The 20,314-nt window shown below is 46.4% G+C and overlaps 1 protein-coding gene and 1 non-coding gene across 2 annotated transcripts in view; both read right to left on the reverse strand.

The window, feature by feature from the left end:
* Positions 1 to 5,089: 5,089 nt before the first annotated feature.
* Positions 5,090 to 20,314, reverse strand: part of EFHD1 (EF-hand domain family member D1) — a 51,137-nt gene continuing 35,912 nt past the window's right edge. Inside the window, exons 3-4 of the mRNA XM_032277898.1 lie at positions 15,689 to 15,823; positions 5,090 to 6,246 (exon numbers count right to left, since the gene is read on the reverse strand). Of these exons, the coding sequence (XP_032133789.1) occupies positions 6,112 to 6,246; positions 15,689 to 15,823 (270 nt within the window). The 3' untranslated portion in view covers positions 5,090 to 6,111. The remainder of the gene's footprint in view (positions 6,247 to 15,688; positions 15,824 to 20,314) is intronic.
* On the reverse strand, positions 8,812 to 8,913 carry LOC116552069. The gene has a single exon (XR_004269194.1). It is a non-coding gene; the product is annotated as a small nucleolar RNA U13 (small nucleolar RNA).

The raw sequence follows: 20,314 nt of genomic DNA on the forward strand, positions 1-20,314 counted from the left end.
CTTCTACACTCCTGGCCTTCAGAAACTGTGTGAGATAATAAATATTAATCATTGTTTTAAGCCCTAAGTCATGGAGTGATTTGTTAACATAAAAATAAATAACTAATAGAGATATATAATTTTTAATTTTAACAGTCTACCAAACTGCCCTTCAAAAAGGCAACAGCTAGCCAAGCGTGGTGGCCTGTGCCTATAGTTCCAGCTAGTCGGAAGGCTGTATGGAGGATCACTTGAGCCCACGAGTTTGAGATTGTAGTGAGCTATGATCACATCACTGCGCTCCAGTCTGAGTGACAGAGCAAGACTCTGTTGCTACAAAAATAAAAATAAATTACAAAACAACAAGCAACAGCTTTAACTTGATTGCCTCTGTAAAAAAAAAAAAAAAAAAAATAGAGCCTGGGTGCAGTGGCTCACACCTGTAATCCCAGCACTTTGGGAGGCCAATTCTTGAGCTAAGGAATTCAAGACCAGGTTGGCCAACATGATGAAACCCCATCTCTACCAAAAATATAAAAAGTAGCTGGGCATGGTGGCATGCACCTGTAGTTCCAGCTATTCAGGAGGCTGAGGCATGAGAATTGCTTGAGCCTGAGAGGCAAAGGTTGCAGTGAGCTGAGATTGCACCACTGCACTCCAACCTGGGCAACAGAGCAAGACCCTGTCCACTCCCCCGCCTAAAAAAATACTACTAATAAGATGACAACAGTAATGTACATGCTCAATACCCCGTGGCAGAATGCCAAAAGCCACTGGTTTCAGAAAGGAGTGGAGGAAAACAAGGAACGGCCCCCTGCTGAGGTCTCATCCTTAGTGCCTCCCTAAGTTGTAAAATTTTGCTTTGTCACCCAGGCTGGAGTGTGGTGGTATGATCTCAGCTCACTGCAGCCTTGACTTCCCAGGCTCAAGCCATCCTCCTGCCTCAGCCTCCCTTATAGCTGGGACTACCAGTGCCCACCACCATGCCCAGCTAATTTTTTTGTATTTTTTATAGAAACGATGTCTCACTGTGTTGGCCAGGCTGGTCTTGAACTCATGGGCTCAAGCAACCCTCCTGCCTTGGCCTCCCAAAGTGCTGGGATTACAGGCTATGAAACACCACACCCAGCCCTTTTAAATTACAGAATTCTGAATTAGCCCCCGAGAGCCCCACTGCCATCGTAGGACCCAGGGGACAGCTATGGAACTGTCGTTCTTGTACAGTACAGTCAGTCCAAGTGGGCAGGAATGTGCCAGCATTTGGCCTAGTGAACAGGCAGAGTCAGCAAGGAGAAATCTGAGCAATGACAAAGCCACAGGTGTCAGGCAACATGACTAGGCTGAAAGCTCAGTAACTGGCAGCCACCAGGAGCATGCAGGTGAGCCCGCAGGCAGGCGGAAGTTTCCCTGGGCGGGTTCAGACAGGGGTCTCAAAATAACAGAGAACCTGAGTATGTGGGCATCTGCCCTTGTGTCCAAGACAGCAACCAGGACTGAGCATTTCTGGGCTACCCTGGCCAGAGACTCTTGGACCTGGCTATAGAGACTCAGGGCTCTGGAGGAGACAGACTTGCAGTAGTGGAGGAAGGAGGGGAGAGAGGGGACCCATGTATCCTGAGCACTAAATATATCCCAGGCATGGAATCTGCCAGGTAGGTAATCATTGTGCCCATTTTTTTTTTTTTTTTTTTTTTTGAGACAGTGTCTTGCTCTGTCACCAGGCGTCATGCTGGAGTACAGTGGCACGATCTCAGCTCACTGCAACCTCCGCCTCCTGGGTTCAAGCAATTCTCCTGCCTCAGCCTCCCGAGTAGCTGGGACTACAGGCACGCACCACCATGCCCAGCTAATTTTTGCATTTTAGTAGAGATGAGATTTCACTATGTTAGCCAGGCAGGTCTTGTTCTCTTGATCTTGTGATCCACCCGCGTCGGCCTCCCAAAGTGCTGGGATTACAGGTGTAAGCCACCAGGCCCAGTCCATCGTGCCCATGTTACAGGTGAGGAAACAGAGGCTCAGTGAGATTCAGTTACTTGCCTAGTATTGGAGGCCAAATCCCATTATGTCACACAGCCTCCAGGGCCGAGGCAAGACTAATTGGTGTGTTGCTTTTCCTGTTGTTCAGTCAAAGGAGGGCCCTGGGTAGTGGCCTCATCTCTCTCCCAGTGAGAAAGATAATCCCACAAGCTCTGCTATCTCCACTTTCAGAGCTGGCCTCTGATGTTCTCACGGTGGAGTACTCAGAAGATCTCTGACATCAGTGGCGATGATCCTGCCTTGACCATCTGTCTGCTGTAACATGCCTGGCATATCCTTGTGAAACCAACTTTCAAGGGTTGCCTGCTACATGCTGGGCAGCATGCTCGGCCTATAGCAAGAGGCAAGGCTCACTTCCTGCCCTGCAGAGAGTTCACAGTCCAAATGGGGAGGCCAAGAAGTAAGGAGAGGGCTACTGCCTAAAGCTGTTAGGATTACAGTAGAGAAACTCAGGGGGAAATGGGAACCCTGAAAAAGGACACCTCACCTGGCCTGGGAGCTTCAAGGAAGCTTCCTAAAGATAACCTCTGAGCTGAGTCATCAACAATGAGAAGTAGCCCACCCCTGGAAGGGAGGAAGGGAGTACCAAGTGGAGGAAACCACGTATGCAAAAGCCTGGAAGTGTGGAATTTTCCAGGAACAGTCAGGCATTGCATATACCAGGAGTGTACAGCTTAGAAGGAGACAGGGCAGGGACAAGGGGCAAGAGATGGAGCGGGAGAGACGAGTTGGGGCCAGATCCTGAAAGAGGGGAATCAAAAATTGAAGGAGAGAAGTTGGGAGCAGGTCTGCATTTTCTAAGGATTACTCTAGCTGCAAAGTGGACAATCAGGGTATAATGAGGGCACAGAAACCCATTATGAGCCTGCAGTAGAGACTCAGGAAGGAACCTATGAAGGTCTGAGCTATGACCATGGCACTGGAGATGCAGGGTGGGAGGGACAAGGGAGCAGTCTCTGGGGGACTTTGTGGCCAAGAGGGAGGAGCAGCATCCTCTCCCTGGCATTTGAAGTGACATGGCCCAATATGTCCTATTTTGTCTAAAGTCCTTTTGTGTTGGATTTTTTATCGGTTGCAATAAAAAAAATTACACCCAGCTCAGGACTGGAGTTTCACTTAGCAATATGCATGTAAGTTTCCTCTCTGTCTTCTCATTACTTGATAGTTCATTTCTTTCTATTGCTAAATGCTTCTCATCAACTAATAATATTCCATTGTGTGGATGTTTCATAGCTTACGCACTCACCTTTTGAGGAATACCTTATTTCCAAGTTTTTGCAATTATGAATAAAGCTGCTATAAAGATTCATGTATAGTCCAGCCACAGGGGCCCATGCCTGTAATTCCCAGCACTTTAGGTGTCTGAGTGGGGAGGATCACTTCAGCCTAGGAGGTTGAGGCTACAGTGAGCCATGTTCACACCACTGCACTCTAGCCTGGGTGATAGTGCTAGACCTCATCTCAAAAAACAAAAACAAAAACAAAAGCTTCATGTGCAGGTTTTTGTGTGGACATAAACTCTCATGTCCAGTGGAGAAATAGGAAGGAGCAGGATTGCTGGATCACATGGTAAGAATCTCTCCATTCCTCTTTCATGTCCCTCCCCGGGTGACAACAGCTAGAAAAATGATGTATAGAAACAGAATGATCCTTCCTGGAGAGCAAAGGGTGTCTCTTGGAACAGAGGTCCTTGCATGGGTAGCCCAAATATCCTGGATTATACATGGGAGGGAGGGGCACTGGCTCTCATCAGAGTTTCAAAGGATCTAGGAAGCAAATGAAGCTACGGTTTTTCCCTGCAGCTGAAGGCATCCTCACAGAAGGAAAGGGGAGTGCAACTGATAAGATCAGTGCTCTGAATCCTATAGAGTGAAAAACAGCCCTCTAGTTCTCATTTCTTTCTTTCTTTTTTTTTTTTTTTTTTTTGAGATGGAGTCTTGCTCTGTCATCCAGGCTGGAGTGCAGTGGCACCATCTCTACTCACTGCAACCTCCACCTCCCTGGTTCAAGAAATTCTCCCACCTCAGCCTCCTGAGTAGCTAGGATTACAGGCATGTGCCACCAAGCTCGGCTATATTTTTACTAGAAATGCAGTTTTACCATGTTTACCAGGCTGGTCTTGAACTCCTGAACTCAAGTGATCCACCCATCTTGGCCTCCCAAAGTGGTGGGACTACAGATGTGAGCTACCGCGCCTGGCCTCTAGTTCCTACTTCTAACTATATTTCAGGACTCAGTGTCAAACAGAGCCCTGGATAGGACTTGGCTCTTATAGAAAATACTCTACTCTCGGCCGGGTGTGGTGGCTCACGCCTGTAATCCCAGCATTATGGGAGGCTGAGGCAGGCAGATCACAAGGTCAGGAGTTTGAGACCAGCCTGGCCAATATGGTGAAACCCCGTGTCTATTAAAAATACAAAAAATTAGCTGGGCATGGTGGCACGTACCTGTAATCCCAGGTACTTGGGAAGCTGAGCCAGGAGAATTGCTAGAACCTGGAAAGCGGAGGGTACGGTGATTGGAGATCATACCACTGCACTCCAGCCTGGGCAAAGAGTAAGACTCCATCTCAAAAAAAAAATAATAATAATAATAAAATAAAAAATAAAATACTCTCTCCTTCCTTTCTTCCTCCCTTCTTTCTTTCTCTTGCTTGCTTTCTTGCTTTTCTTGCTTTCTCTTTTCTTTCTTTCTCTGTCTTTCCTTCCTTTCTTTTGTGACAGAGTCTCACTCTGTCACCCAGGCTGGAGTGCCGTGGCGCAATCTCAGCTCACTACAACCTCTGCCACCTGGGTTTCAGCGGTTCTCCTGCCTCAGTTCCGTGGGTAGCTGGGACTATAGGCACGCACCACCATGCCTGGCTAATCTTGTATTTTTAGTGGATATGGGGTTTCACCATGTTGGTCAGGCTGGTCTTGAACTCCTGACCTCAAGTGATCTGCTCCCCCTCGGCCTCCCAAAGTGCTGGGATTACAGGTGTGAGCCACTGTGCCTGGCCTCTACTCTCAAGAAAATTCCAGGCACATTGATGTGATGGTCACATTTATTTGTAAAATTTAAAAAGAAACAGCTGTAAGATAGAAAGGCAGATGATTTCTTTATTGTAAAGACAGCAGTTACAAAAGAGAATAAATATGACATTAGGACATATTTGTTAAAAATACAATAAAAACCCCTAGTATTTGTGAGCAACCCCAAGAACTCACAAATGTGGGGGATAAGAACATCTACAGCAGAATACCGTGGAACAGTATTGTTAGAAACTGGCTAATGGTGAGTATGGCGATGACTCTGGGGATTTTTGCAAGCCCTGGATCTGTCACTTGGGAATATCAGGTGTCCATTGTAATATAATTTGCATAGAATCAGAGTGAATAGGAACCCTTTTACTCGCTGGTATCCTAACTACTCTTTCATTCTTACAGTGAAGTAGTACAGTGCTGAAGAGTGGGAAAAGGCTGAGCTGGAAAGACATAAATGGAGCAGGAAGAGGAGGGGGGACTGGGGGAATGCTAAGGGGCCAGGAGAAGGGTGGCAGGCAGGAACAGACCTCTGTCCTTTCTCTACTGTGTGTCACCGTGGTGGCATGCTGTTCCTCAATGAAGACCCACCATTACCCAGGAACAGAAGATGCAAAAGCAACTGGCAGAATCCTACCGAAGACGGGAGCAGGGAAGCTGGGCGGGAAGCAGAGAGGAGTGCAGAGAATTAACCGAGAAAATGGGCATTTCCTCAGACGACCCAAAAAGGCAGACATGTCTATACAAATTAACATAGCAGACTCCTCTTTGACGGGGAATGGTAAAGGGACAATGGCAAAGTGAAGTTTGCTGAGAAGATACAGGTTCTGGCTACAGGTAGGGCGGAGGAGCAGAGGCAGGAGACGGAGATGGGCAGGTATCCGGCCCACCCCAGGACCCCCCAGGAGGGGGCTGGACAATGGGAGGAATGAAGGCTGGCATGGGAGCTGGCACAGGGTGGAGGTGGAGACACTGGCTCAGGGAGGGGACTGGCAGCAGTGATGAAGATGCCCAGCCATCTCTTCCTGGGGGATCTGTGAGGCACAGCTGTGGGCAGAGAGCAAGGTCGGCCGGACTATGTACTGAAGTTGGCCTTGAGTTCCTGGAAGGCTGCCTGGCGGAGCCGCCTCTCCTCCTCCTCCCGCTTCCGCTCATCTTGCTCAGCTTTCAACTCTGCTTCAAACTTACTGCCTGATGACAAGGCTTGGACCTGCAGAGAAACAGCAGACACAGACCAACCGAGTAAGGGATGGCAGAGGACCCTGGAGCTGCTGACACCTCAACTAGCGGCCCATCGCGCAGACCTAGAGACAAGGGAGCGTGGGCCCATGGAGGGCAGGGTGCCAGCAAGCACTCTTTCCATGTGGCCTTCAGAAGCTGCTTTCTGTTGGCGCAGACACCATCTCTAACACATTACCGGATTTGTTGCTGTGCCCCCACGTGCTTCTTTTGCTGGGGTTGGTCATGCTACTTGACTTTTTTTTCAGGATATAGTTTAACATCCCAGCTCATTAACCGCTTGTACATCCTTTTAATTTCACACTACTATTGTTCAGTTCTAGGGAAAAAGGCAAGCCAAAATGAAACCCCTAATGGAATTTTTTTTTTCTTTGGGACGAAGTTTCACTCTGTTGCCCAGGCTGGAGTGCAGTGGTATGATCTTGGCTCACTGCAATCTCTGCCTCCTGGGATCAAGCAATTCTTTTGTCTCAGCCTCCTGTGTAGCTGGGACTACAGGCATACACCACCAGGCTTGGCTAATTTTTGTATTTTTAGTAGAGACGGGGTTTCACCGTATTGGTCAGGCTGGTCTCAAACTCCTGACCTCAGGTGATCCATCGGCCTTGGCCTCCCAAAGTGCCAGGATTACAGGCATGAGCCACTGTGCCCTGTGGCTCAGTGGCTCATGAGGGGGATTTTGATTGAAATTGCATCTGTCTACATGTGGCAAAGGGATACTTTTTTTTTTTTTAACCTACAATGTCCGTCTGCTGATAAGGAATACCTTTAAAATACAGTTCTCCCTGGGCTGGGAACAGTGGCTTACGCCTGTAATCCCAACAATTTGGGAGGTCGAGGTGGGTGGATCACCTGAGGCCATGAGTTCGAGACCACCCTGGCCAACATAGTGAAATGCCATCCCTACTAAAAATATAAAAATTAGCAAGGCATGGTGACGTCTGCCTGTGATAACAGCTACTCAGTGGGTGAGGCAGGAGAGTCACTTGAGCCTGGGAGGTGGAGGTTGCAGTTAGACTCCATCTCAAAAAAAATAATAATAATTTAAAAAAATACAGTTTCCCCTGAATGCCACAGTTTTCATTCAATTACACCTTTATGTTGCTCACGAAATCAGTCGTTCTACATTTACTTCTCGATATTACATGTTTTTGTCGGTATTGTGAATGGAATTTGGTGCCATCTGAGTATTTTAAATCTAACAATTTGTCTTCAATAATATCATATCAGATAAACCCATCTAAAAATATTCTAGAACTGATTCTGTGTACGTGTGTCTCAATTTGGTAAAATTTCCAAACTCACTGAGTATGTACATTTTTTCTTTTTTTGAGACAGTCTCACTCTGTCACCCAGGCTGGAGTACAAATGGCGCAATCTCAGCTCCTTGTAACATCTGCCTCCAGGGCTCAACCAATTCTCCAGCCTCAGCCTCTCAAGTAGTTGGGATTACAGGCACATGTCATGACGTGCCTGGCTAATTTTTGTATTCTTAGTAGAGAAGGTGTTTTACCATGTTGCCCAGGCTGGTCTTGAACTCCTGAGCTCAAGCAATTCACCCGCCTCAGCCTCCCAAAGTGCTAGAATTACAGGCATGAGCCACCACACCCAGCCTTATGTACATTACTTTGACTATTAAATTGCTCTCCTGAATAGCTGCTTCAATTTACACCCCGACAATCATGAACTGGAAGCTCTCATTTCCCGAAAACCTTGCCATGGTTATCATTAATGTTTTTCCTTTTTGCCAATCAGATAGGCCAAAAACTTGGCACCTTCATTTCCCCTTTTGTAAATTGCCCATTTGTATCCTTTACCCACATTTCTATTCAGTTATTATTTTTTAATTTGCAGTTCCTTTTTTATCTTTTTTTTTTTTTTTTTTAAGAAATAGTATTGCTCCATTGCCCAGGTTGAGGTTGAAGTGCAGTGGCACAATAATAGTTCACTGCAGCCTCGAACTCCTGGGTTCAAGCGATCCTCTCACCTCAGCATCCTGAGTAGCTGCGCCTATAGGTGCATGCCACATATAGGCTAATTTTTTAATATTTTGTAGAGACGGGATTATACTATGTTGCCCAGGCTGGTCTCAAACTCCTCGGCTCAAGCGATCCTCCCCTCAACCTCTTAAAGCATTGGGATTTATGGGTATGTGCCACGGAGCCCAGCCCCAATTTGCGCTTCTTTACATAGCATTAAAAAAAAAATGAGAAAAGAATACTTACTTTCCTCCTAAATACTAGGTATCAGTCTCTTGTTATACATATTTCAGTTACTTTCTTCCAGTTTTTTGCTCATCTTTAAGGCATTTTAGACCATACACATATTTAAAATTTTGATGTAATCAAATTGATCAACCATTTCCTTTCTGCCATTTGTATTTCATGTCATGTTGAAGGTCTTCTAAACCCCCAAGGTTCTAAACCCATTTTCCTGTATTTCCTTTTAATACCTGTATGGTTTTGTGTTCTCATTTGGTCCCTTAAGCCACAAAAATAAGCTCATTTATTTCACTTACTTGCTTTTCTGTCTTTCCCATCAGAAGGCAATGTGCTGACATCTTAACAAGATTGGAGGGAGGCGCATTTCACACACGGGCATGAAAACCTAGTCACCAAATTCTGAACCACAGAAGGATCTAAGCCCACTGATTTTAGTGAGGAGTATCAAGCAGGGACTTGACTTTATCTTCCTAAGTGCATAGCTAATTATCTCAATGCCTTTTACTGCTAGGCCATTATTCTCCCAATCTTCTTTGTATCCTAAATTCCCACGTGAAAAAGATCTATTTCTATTCTCTATTCTGTTCCACTGACTGATTTGTTTATTCCGGCACCCATACTGCATTATTTAATATTACTGCTTTATAGAATGCCTTGATATTTATATGGAAGGTAAATACTCTTTCATCATGTTAAAGAAGCATTGTTTTCTTATTTTAAAATGTTTTATTATGAATGGGTATCAAACTTTACCAAATACCTTTGAGATATTTAATTAAAATGACCACTTTTTTCTTGATATATCTATGATACCAACAAAATTTTCAAATTAAGATAGTAGTTTTAACATATATCTCCTTAAATGTAATGACTGCTTTCCATTTTTTTGAAGTTTTAAGATTTTTTTTTTTTTTTTGAGATGGAGTCTTATTCTGTCACCCAGGCTGGAGCTCAGATGGTGTGGGATCTCAGCTCATGGCAACCTCCACCTCCTGGGTTGAGATGATTCTCCTGCCTCAGCCTCCTGAGTAGCTGAGATTACAGGTACGAGCCACCATGCCCAAGTAATTTTTGTTTTTTTTAGTAGAGATGGGGTTTCACCATGTCGACCAGGCTGGTCTCGAACTCCTAACCTCAAGTGATGTGCCCACCTTGGCCTCCCAAAGTTCTGGGATTACAGACGTGAGCTGATCCCTGAAGTTTTAAGATTCTTAGAGCTACATTCATTGACATAATTTTTTTTCTAATGTGTCATTTTTATCTGACTTTATCAGTATCAGTGGCTTCAGAGAATGAATATGATATGATCTTTTTCAATATGTTTGCATTCTTTTTATAACATTGGAGGTCAAGGGAAGAAGTTATCCTCATATTTCTCAACATTTAACTGTCTTTTGGGGAAGTTGGAACAGAGTTCTTAACTTTCTAATTTTTTTTTTTTTTTTTTGAGGCAGGGTCTTGCTCTGTCACCCAGACAGGAGTGCAGTGATGCATTCATAGCTCACTGCAGCCTCAATCTCCCAGCCTCAAGTGTTCCTCCCGATTCAGCCTCCTGAGTAGCTGGGAAAACAGGCATGCACCACCACATTCAGCTAATATTTTTGTTTGTTTTTGTAATGACAAGGTCTCACTATGTTGCTCAGGCTGGTCTCAAACTCTACCTTAAGCAATCCTCCCACCTCAGCTTCCCAAAGTGCTGGGATGACAGGCATGAGCTACTGTGCCAGGCCTGGATGCTCCCATTTCAGTGAAAAATCACAGTGTCCATTTTCTAAATTCCCCCTTCATTTCACAGGGGTCCATTTCTGAAGACAGGTAACTGAGAATATTAACGGCAAGATTTATGCTTATATATAGAGAGAGAGTTTATTTATTTATTTTTTAAACAGAGATGGGGTCTTGCCATGTTGTCCAGGCCGGTCTCAAACTCCTGGGCTTAAACAATCCTCCCACCTTGGCCTCCCAAGGTGCTAGCGTTACAGGTGTGAGCCACTGCACCTGGCCACTTTTACTTTTATGGAATTAGAATCCCTAGTGGTAGGGACTAAAAACTCTGGGCCAGGCGTGATGGCTCACGCCTGCAATCCTAGCACTTTGGGAGGCTGAAACGGGTGGATCACCTGAGGTCAGGTGTTCAAGACCAGCCTGACCAACATGGTGAGACCCCGTCTCTTTAAAAAAAGAAAAAAAAACCTCTGTATTGTTTTGCTTGCTTTCTTTTGTTTTAGAGACAGGGTCTTGCTCTGTTACCTGGGCTGTAGTGCCATGGTGTGATCATAGCCCACTACAACCTTCAAATCCTGGGCTTGAGCAGTTCTCCTGCCTCAGCTTCCCAAAGTGTGCAGGTGTGAGCCACTGCACCCAGCCTAATCTCTTCTAAAAACTGCTCCTGTCTATGGCTGGGCGTGGTGGCTCATGCCTGTAATCCCAGCACTTTGGGAGGCTGAGGCAGGCAGATCATGAGATCAGGAGATTGAGACCATCCTGGCTAACATAGTGAAACCCTGTCTCTACTGGAAATACAAAAAATTATCTGGGTGTGGTGGCACATGCCTGTAGTCCCAGCTACTTGGCAGGCTGAGGCAGGAGAATTGCTTGGGCCTGGGAGGCAGAGGTGGCAGTGAGCTGAGATCGTGCCACTGCACTCCAGCCTGGTGACACAGTCATTCTGTCTCGAAAAAAAAAAAAAAAAAAAAAACTGCTTGCTCCTGTCCTCCAAAATAGCATTTCCCCAGGGTTTCCTTGTACCTCTGATGACACCTTCTTCATCTCCAAAGGCCTAAATGCTGCCTTCCCCACAGTCCTGACACCGCCCTGTTCTACTATAGGTCAATCTCTAATCCTTGCTTTCAACTTGTGTCTTGTGAAGTTAGCTTCTGTGGTCTATGTTGTGGGGTGCCCAGAAGCACCCATTTCCTGCCTTATTTCTTCCTCTGAGGCCTGGCACATGGCCCAGGGGCCTAAGGGAGACTGACTCCATCCCAGGTCCAAGAGAACCCAGTTGGAATGATGGTATTCCAGCGTTTGCCAATGGTGGGTTCAGAATTGGGCATGTGTAGAAGAAATTACTCCGTGACCCTCAACATGCAGGATCTTCATCTTCCCTATTGGCATAATTACAGCCAGGCAGGCAGATCCCAGAAAAAAAGCCATTCCCTAGCCTCCCATGCAGTCAGGAGTTACCAGGTTCTGTCAAACAGGGTGTGATCAGAAACTATTTGCAACTAACATTATGGCCTTCAAATGAAGGGGCACGCCTTTCCCATGCCTGAAGTCACCTCACACTTGACACCAAAACCCGGTTCATAAGTTTTCCTCCTCAACCACAGCCATTCTGGAATATGAGGAGGCTGATTTTTTTTTTTTTTTTAGACACAGTCTTTCTCTGTCACCCAGGCTGGAGTACAATGGTATGATCTCAGCTCACTGCATCCTCTGCCTCTGGGCTCAAGTGATTCTCCAGCCAGGATTACAGGCACGGTGCCACCACGCCCAGCTAATTTTTGCATTTTTAATAGAGGCAGGGTTTTTACCATGTTGGCCAAGCTGGTCTTGAACTCCTGACTTCAAGTGATCCTCCTGCCTCAGCCTCCCAAAGTGCTGGGATTATAGACATGAGCTACTGCCCTCGGCCCAGGAGGCTGGTCTTGATGAAAAATATCAACTCCCCTCCTTATAAACCTCTTGGCACTTACCTCCCACCTCCAGCTGAGTGGTCATGAACACTGAGACTTCTAGAGAGCTCTCAGTTTGTCCTCTCCTCCTCCCTAGTCCGGTTGTCACTATCCGTATTGGACCCACCATTCTTCTCGAGACATCTGTGAAAGCTTCCCTGAGTCTAACCTGTCCCCAGGCAAGTCCATCCTCATAGTGCCCACCCCAATCATGTCAAGGCTCTGCTCAAACACCTCCCCAGCCCCTGCGGCTGTGCATGGAATCACGTGACAGCTCCATCACCTACACACTTCTCGCAACCCACCTTGGAGAAATCCCAGGTGACTGAGGGTGGGTCTGGGAAGCTGGTGTGCATGTGGTTCTGACACTCAGCAGTCTGAGGAAGGTCTGACCTTCTCAATGAGGTGCCCAGAGAAGGGCTCCCCTTGACCCTGGGGAGGCTGGAGCTCTCTGTCCAGTGGTGTCGAGTGTGGCCAGGAGCCAGCCTATCTCAGAGTCATGGGCCACATGGCTGACAAGTGCTGGCCCAGTCCCTGATTGCCATATTTCTTTCTTTCCTTCCCTCCCTCCCTTCCTTCCTCCCTCCCTCCCTCCCTCCCTCCCTCCCTCCCTTCCTTCCTTCCTTCCTTCCTTCCTTCCTTCCTCCTTCCTCCTTCCTTCCTTTCCCATATTTTCTCACTCTCTCTTTCTTTCTTTTTGAGGTGGAGTCACTTTGTCGCCCAGGCTGGAATGCAATGGCACAATCTCAGCTCACTGCAGCCTCCGCCTCCCAGGTTCAGGCAATTCTTCTGCCTCAGCTTTCCAACTAGCTGGGATTACAGATGTGTGCCACCATATCCAGCTAATTTTTGTATTTTTCATGGAGATGGGGTTTCACCATGTTGGCCAGGCTGGGGGGTCATCATATTGTCATCTTGGCTTCCACCTCCAGCCATGTCAGCAGCCCTGCTCCTTCACACATCCTGTATGCTCACAGCTCCACGCCTCTCCAGCCTCCAAACACGCCTCACCCTCCATGCCTTGGAGTCTTCCTCTTGCTGTTCCCACGATCACAAAGCCCTCCCTTCCTTGATTACAAGGTGAGTCTCCATTCATCTTGGAACATCTGTCACAAATGGCAGCTCCTTTATGGCCCTCTCCCAAATCCCAGCGACATGCCCTCCATTTGTCATTCACAACAACGTTTATTGAGGGCTATTATATACCAGGCACTGTAATTACAAAGATATCACACCTACTCTGCCTTTGAGTCTGGGTGAGGAGGCAGACCTATAAACATAACGAGTGGCAAACATTTTTATTGTCATTCTTTTCATCTTTTCTCCAATTATAAAAATAATGCACACTCATTGTAAAACATGACGAAAATATAAAATAAATCCTTCAGACAAAGCTATTACTGATACTTTGGCATATAATTATCCAGGTTGAATTTCATATTTACAAAATTAGGTTTCCAGCATATTGTCTTGCTTCATTTATTCTGGACACCTGTCCACACAGACACGCAGCTGCATCTCATCTTTTGACAGCTACAGAGTGTGCATACGTGTGGGTATATTACCATGGACTCACTTCCCTGATAAGGGAAGTTTTGGTTATTTCTAATTTTTCTCTATTACCAGCAATACTGTATGAAGATCCTTGTCCATACATCTGTGTGTATTTGCATGGGTGTGGTGGCTCACACCCGTAATCCAAACATTTTGGGAGGCCAATGCAGGTGGATCATGAGATCAGGAGTTCAAGACTAGCCTGGCCAATACGGTAAAACACTGTATCTACTAAAAAGTTAGCTGGGCATGGTGGCACATGCCTGTAGTCCCAGCTACTCGGGAGGCTGAGGTAGAATTGCTTGAACCTGGGAGGTGGAAGTTGTAGTGAGCCGAGATTGCTCCATGCACTCCAGCCTGGGCAACAAGAGCGAACCTCCATCTCAAAAAATAAAAAAAGATAAATTATAACACCACTTCTACATGTACTAGAGGTGCACAGAAGAGGATGTGTGGGAAGCAGCCCACGGGAGGGAGCTCTTCAATGTGGGTCTGGATGAAGAAGCAGAGTTCTCAAGGCAGAGGCATTAGGGTGGGGCGTTCAGGCAGGGGGAACGGCAGATCCGGTTGGGAAAGGCATGGCAGCATTTGAAGGGGATGGATGAGGCGGAAGCAGGGATCAGAGCCAGATTATAACCGGTCTTGAATGCCCAGATAAGACATTCCCAGACACTTAGACCTTCTTCAACTATAGCACATACCACCTTGCACTGTAGCAGTGGACTGAAACAAGTGCCCTGCTAAGCTCGGGCTCTTAACCCTAGTACCTTTCCCAAGGTGTTATAAGACATCTGCGGCTGGGCGCAGTGACTCACGCCTGTAATCCCAGCACTTTGGGAGGCAGAGATGGTTGGACCATGAGGTCAGGAGTTCGAGACCAGCCTGGCCAATATGGTAAAACCTTGTCTCTACTAAAAATACAAAAAATCAGCTGGGCATGGTGGCACATGCCTGTAGTCCTAGCTGCTTGGGAGGCTGAGGCAGGAGAATTGCTTGAACCCGGTAGGCGGAGATTGCAGTGAGCCAAGATTGCACCACTGCACTCCAGCCTGGGCCACACAACAAGACTCCATCTCAGAAAAAAAAAAAAAAAAAAAAGGAAAGAAAAACAAGACATCTGCATGTTATACACTCAATGGATGAAGAAGACCCATCCCTGCAAAATAACCCTTCCCTCCTCTCTATGCTCTCTGTATCATTGTGGAGCTTGCTTTCTTCACTGGACTATGTGTGTACCCTGGGAAGGGCAACAGTTAGGTCCACTTCACCCTTAGAAAGGAGTTGTATCTTAGAACTCAACGCGATGCCTGGCTTTGCCGGAGATGGGCTGAATCAATGCTAAGTCAGGAAGGAAGGGCCAAACCACTTTCGGGATGGGATACGTGATGCCAGTGTTTAACGCACAATGAGAGGTTGGCCTGTCCCTGACCCTGTCAGATGAGAGCACTGGGCTTTCAGCATGGCAGAGAGATGATGAAATCTGTCTCCAAGCAGCATCAAAGAGAAGTGAGAATTTAGAGTCCTGTTTAGGGGCCTGGCCAGGTCAGGATGTGTCACCAAGGACACTCTGTCTCTGGGCAAGCTCCCAGAATAAACTAAAACAAAACTCCACAAGAGTCCCAACAGCCCATACAACCGATGAAGCGCTCACAGTGAGCCAGGCACTTGATAAACACTTTTACTAAGTGAACTCATTGAATCCTTCAGGCAATTCTATTGTCACCCCTCCATCATACAGATGAAGACACTGAAGCTCAGAGTGGATAGGGTAGGGAGATGGAGGAGGCAGAGGCTGAACTCAGGTGGTCTGGCACCCACTGTGCCAGTTGGCAGGGGACTTGGAGGACCCTTCTGGTCTGTTTCTGCAGGTGTGCTCTGTATAGATGAAAATGACAGCCCCAGCCTGGTGGGCAGGGTGAAGGGTGGGAGTCATTGCTCCTTGCAGAAGGAACGAAGCACCTACCTTGGCTTCAAAGAAGTTCTTGGCACCTTTGACGCCCTCCAGGGCCACATCAATCTCAGAGAGCTTTGCCAGCGCCATCAGCCCACTGTCCTCCTGCAGCTCCCCGGCTGCGGCCTTGTGGAAAATGAGCAGAAACTACAGGGGAAGGAAATCAGAGAACCAGAATCAGCCTCACCGAGAGATTCACAACTAGCCTTCTGGCCCAAGCCGATGTCACTCTACCAATCTCTTAAGAAAGGTCTTTATGCATGCATGTGGCAAATTATTTTTTTCCCTTATCAGATTGCCAAAAGTGCTCCTTTTCCCCAAGGATATAGGGAAATGGACACCCTCGTATTTATTTGTTGAGAATGTAAACTGATTTGAACTTTTTAACTTTTATTTTTTGAGATAGAGTCTCGCTCTGTCACCCAGGCTGGAAGGCAGTGGTGTGATCTTGGCTCACCGCAACCTCCACCTTCTGGGTTCAAGTGATTCTTCTGTCTCAGCTGCCTGAGTAGCCGGGATTACAGTGCACACCACCACGCTCAGCTAATTTTTGTACTTTTAGTAGAGATGGGGTTCCACCATGTTGGCCAGGCTGGTCTCCAACTCCTGACCTCAGGTGATCCACCTGCCTTGGCCTCCCAAAGTCCTGGGATTACAGGCGTGAGCCACTGGGCCTGGCCCTCAAACTTTTATTTATTTATTTTCTTGAGACAAGGTCTCACTCTGGAGTACCACGATACAATCACAGTTCACTGCAACCTCAGCCTCCTGGGCTCAGATTCCTGAGTAGTTGGGACAACAGGTGCCTGCCACCACACCTAGCTAATTTTTTTTTTTTAATTTGTAGAGACAGGGTCTTCTATGTTGCCCAGGCTGGTCTCAAAGTCCTGGTCTTAAGTGATCCTCCTGCCTCAGCCTCCTAAAAATGCTGAGATTACAGGTGTGAGGCACTGAGCCTGGCCCTGATGGGTACTTTGGAAATGTTTACTGAAAATAAGATGCATTTTGCCCTTTCAACCATTAATTCCACTGCTGGGAATTTATCCTTCAGAAAAATTCCTACAATGGTTTAAACATTATCTATGAAAGTAAAAAATTAATAGCATCCTACTTTACAGTGACAAAAGAAAAATCGAAATAACCTATATATACTATTTTTTAAAAACTAAATAATATTTCCAATGGTTTTTTAACCACTTGCATTTTTCTTGTGTTTCTCATTTTTACATTAGATTGTTTACCTTTCTTATCATTTGTTAAAGATCTTCATAGAATCTGGTATATTTCAAATACTTTAGCTCTGTAACTTGCCTTTTAAGTATGTTTATAATAATTTTCAACTTTCAAAAATTTTACATAAAGTGTTATGCTTAGAAAAACCTTCCTCAGCACCAAGGTTACACAAATAATCACCTATGTTTTGTCTACAACTTTTATGGCTTCTTTTTTTTTAAACATGTAAATATTTAATCTCTGAAATTTATTCTTATCTATCATGTGGGATTACTCATTAACCTTATTTTCTTGCAAATGGTTGGTTAGTAATCCTTGCATCATTTGTTGAATAATCCAGCCTCCTCTTCCAGATTCAAAATGTGACCTGAATAAATTAATCTTCAGGCCTCCAAAGAACAAATTTTTAAATAAATAACTTGGCCAAACTTTTTTTTTTTTTTTTTTTTTGAGACAGAGTCTCACTCTGTCGCCCAGGCTGGAGTGCAGTGATGCAATCTTGGCTCACTGCAACCTCTGCCTCCCGGGTTTAAGTGAGCCTCTCACCTCAGCCTCCCAAGTAACTGGGATTACAGGTGCGTGCCACCCCACTTGGCTAATTTTTGCATTTTTAGTAGAGGTGGGGTTTCACCATGCTGACCAGGCTGGTCTTGAACTCTTGGGCTCAGGCAATCCACCCACCTTGGCCTCCCAAAGTGCTGGGATTATAGGCATGAGCCACACCATGCCCAGCCATAAATCGGCCAAACTTAAATGGCAGGTCCCCCATCTTCTTGTCCTCTCCCAAGGAAATCTGTGGCTTTTTTAGTTCTCTTCTTTAAGTAATTCTAATTGATTTACTCGTCAAACAACTGCTATCCAACTTTCATGATTTATTTTTCCATTTGGAAAGAATATAAACTGATGTGTTCCAAGTCATCATCGAAAGAGGGCCTCTCCAGGTTATCAGGTGCTACCTAGAATGTGTGCACCCACAGGAAAATTTCAGGTTTCCAGGTCTTTCTTCAAGATCCTCTTCCCTAAAAGAATGCCTTCTCAAAAGGGAAAAGAACACTACTTAAAGCAGAGTGATAGATTAAGCAATGTCTACAGGCCTTCCAAATCCCCACCTGAGTATCTGTTCCCACCAAGCTCTCAATCCCTAGAGGGAAGTGAGTTTCTTGCAGGTGAGAGTATCAGCCACTGCAACCCCAAAACGCACCCTCTTCCATTGCTCCCTTTAGGGTCCTAACACCACCGTGGATATTGTCAAATACAAAGCAAGGGTCAGAGCAAGATGTCCACAGAGAGGCCGACGGTCAGCCCTGTTCATCCACCTGCAGCTTCAAACTCTCTCACTAGAGGCCGGCAGAGACTCAGCTTGCTGCGGATGATCAGAGCCTGAACACTGACTTGAAACAAAACAGGACCCTTAGAGGAGGCCAGGTCCCCCAAGAACAGATTGGAGGTCAAGGGGATGGGGACACAGGAATGGAAAAGATGAAAGCAGCAGACTTCAGGGCTGCAGATAAGAGGCATGTGCAGGGAGGGCTTGGTGTACTGGTCACTGTGCCCTGCTATCCTTGAGGCATTTCCTTCACAGAAGGCCCCATTGCCTTCCTCCATGAGAAAAACAGAACAGGCAGCCCCACGAGGCCAGTGCTCTCTGGGGCTCAGAAAGGCAGCTGTGAAAAGATGGAGCACTGGCCGGGTGTGGTGGCTTACACCTGTAATCCCAGCACTTTGGGAGGCTGACGAGGGTAGATCACTTGAGGTCAGGAGTTCGAGACCAGCCTGGCCAACATGGTGAAACCTTGTCTCTACTAAAAGTACAAAAATTAGCCAGGCATGGTAGTACATGCCTGTAATCCCAGCTACTCAAGAGGCTGAGGCACAAGAATCGCTTGAATCTGGAAGGTGGAGGTTGCAGTGAGCCAAGATTGTGTCACTGCATTCCAGCCTGGGCAACAGAACAAGACTCCATCTCAAAATAAAATAAAATAATAAAATATTTTTTTAAAAAAAGAAAAGGTGGAGCACTACCCCCAGCCAGCGCCCACCCAGGTGACCTCAGGGACTCTCTCTATCCCTGAGGCTTGGCTATCTCACATCCAGAGTGGAGGTGACAGTTCACAGACGGGTTTCATGAACTGCAAATGTGAGGGAAAGCTCTCCTCGTGGGTCCCTTCCCCAGAGCTGTTTCCTCTGAACCCTCAGGACTGAGGCAGATCCAGAGTGCATCCACTCCCTCTGCCAGGTCAGCAGGTGACCAGCAGCATCGCTGTCACAACTCAGGGGTCCCCCCTACCCCAGCCAGTTAAAGAAGGAAAAAAACCCGGCTCAAGCTGAAAGTGTCCAGCCTTCCAAGAAGCACGCCAGACAGTCCCATTTAATTTTATTACAATCACCAACCACTCTAAATGACAATTTCTCCAACTGCCCAGCCTTGTTTGTCTTCCTATTTATAGTCCACAAAGCCGGGCATGTGGTAGAAGAATTGGAAACTGTCCTAACTGTGACTGTGCAGAAAGAGGGGGAGGGAAGGAGAGGTAGAAAACAAAGAGACAGCTACAGAAAGAAAAAAGCTAAAAAGCCCTTTTACAAAAAAAAAAGCAAGCTATGGATGCTTCTGATACATTCAGGGAATTTTTAACTTTGTGGCTGTGGCGGGTGATGCAAATGCTCCCTCGGTATTAGTTAGAACTCTTAGGTTGCAAGTGACAGAAATAAACTGGTTCACTTAAGCAAAAAGGAAGTATTCATTATTTAAACTAGATGTCTTGGCCAGGTACAGTGCTTACGCCTGTAATCCCAGCACTTTGGGAGGCCGAGGCAGGGGGATCACCTGAGGTAAGGAGTTCGAGACCAGCCTGGCCAACATGGTGAAACTCTGTTTCTACTAAAACAAAACAAAACAAACAAACAAACAAACAAAATTAGCCAGGTGTGGTAGTGCATGCTGCAATCCCAGCTACCTGGGAGTCTGAGGCAGGAGAATCACTTGAACCTGGGAGGCAAAGTTGCAGTGAGCAGAGATTACACCACTGCACTCCAGCCTGGGCAACAACAGCACCACTCTGTCTCAAAATAAATAAATTAAGCAAATAAAACAGATGTCTCAAAAACTCAAGGAAAAAACACAGTGGCCTGGGGGAGGACTGGAACTGGGAGAGGCAAGTCTCTTAGGACTGAAGGCAAAATTCCCCCTCCATCTCTCCCGCTGGTCTGCATGATAGAAAGTGGGCACCCCACATTGAATTACCCTTCCAAGAACAGACATCTAAGAGCCAACTCGCAGCACTTCAGGCCCAATTTCAAAATCCCAAGAGAGAGAATTGGATCTGCCTGGTCAGACTGGGGGTCTATCCATGGTCCAGCCAACTGCGACCAGGCAGGCGAGCAGCCAGCACAGCCAGGGCTGCAGGG

This window comes from Sapajus apella, unplaced genomic scaffold (assembly GCF_009761245.1).
Source record: "Sapajus apella isolate SASKATOON/1434 unplaced genomic scaffold, GSC_monkey_1.0 scaffold10, whole genome shotgun sequence".
NCBI classification, from domain to species: domain Eukaryota; kingdom Metazoa; phylum Chordata; class Mammalia; order Primates; family Cebidae; genus Sapajus; species Sapajus apella.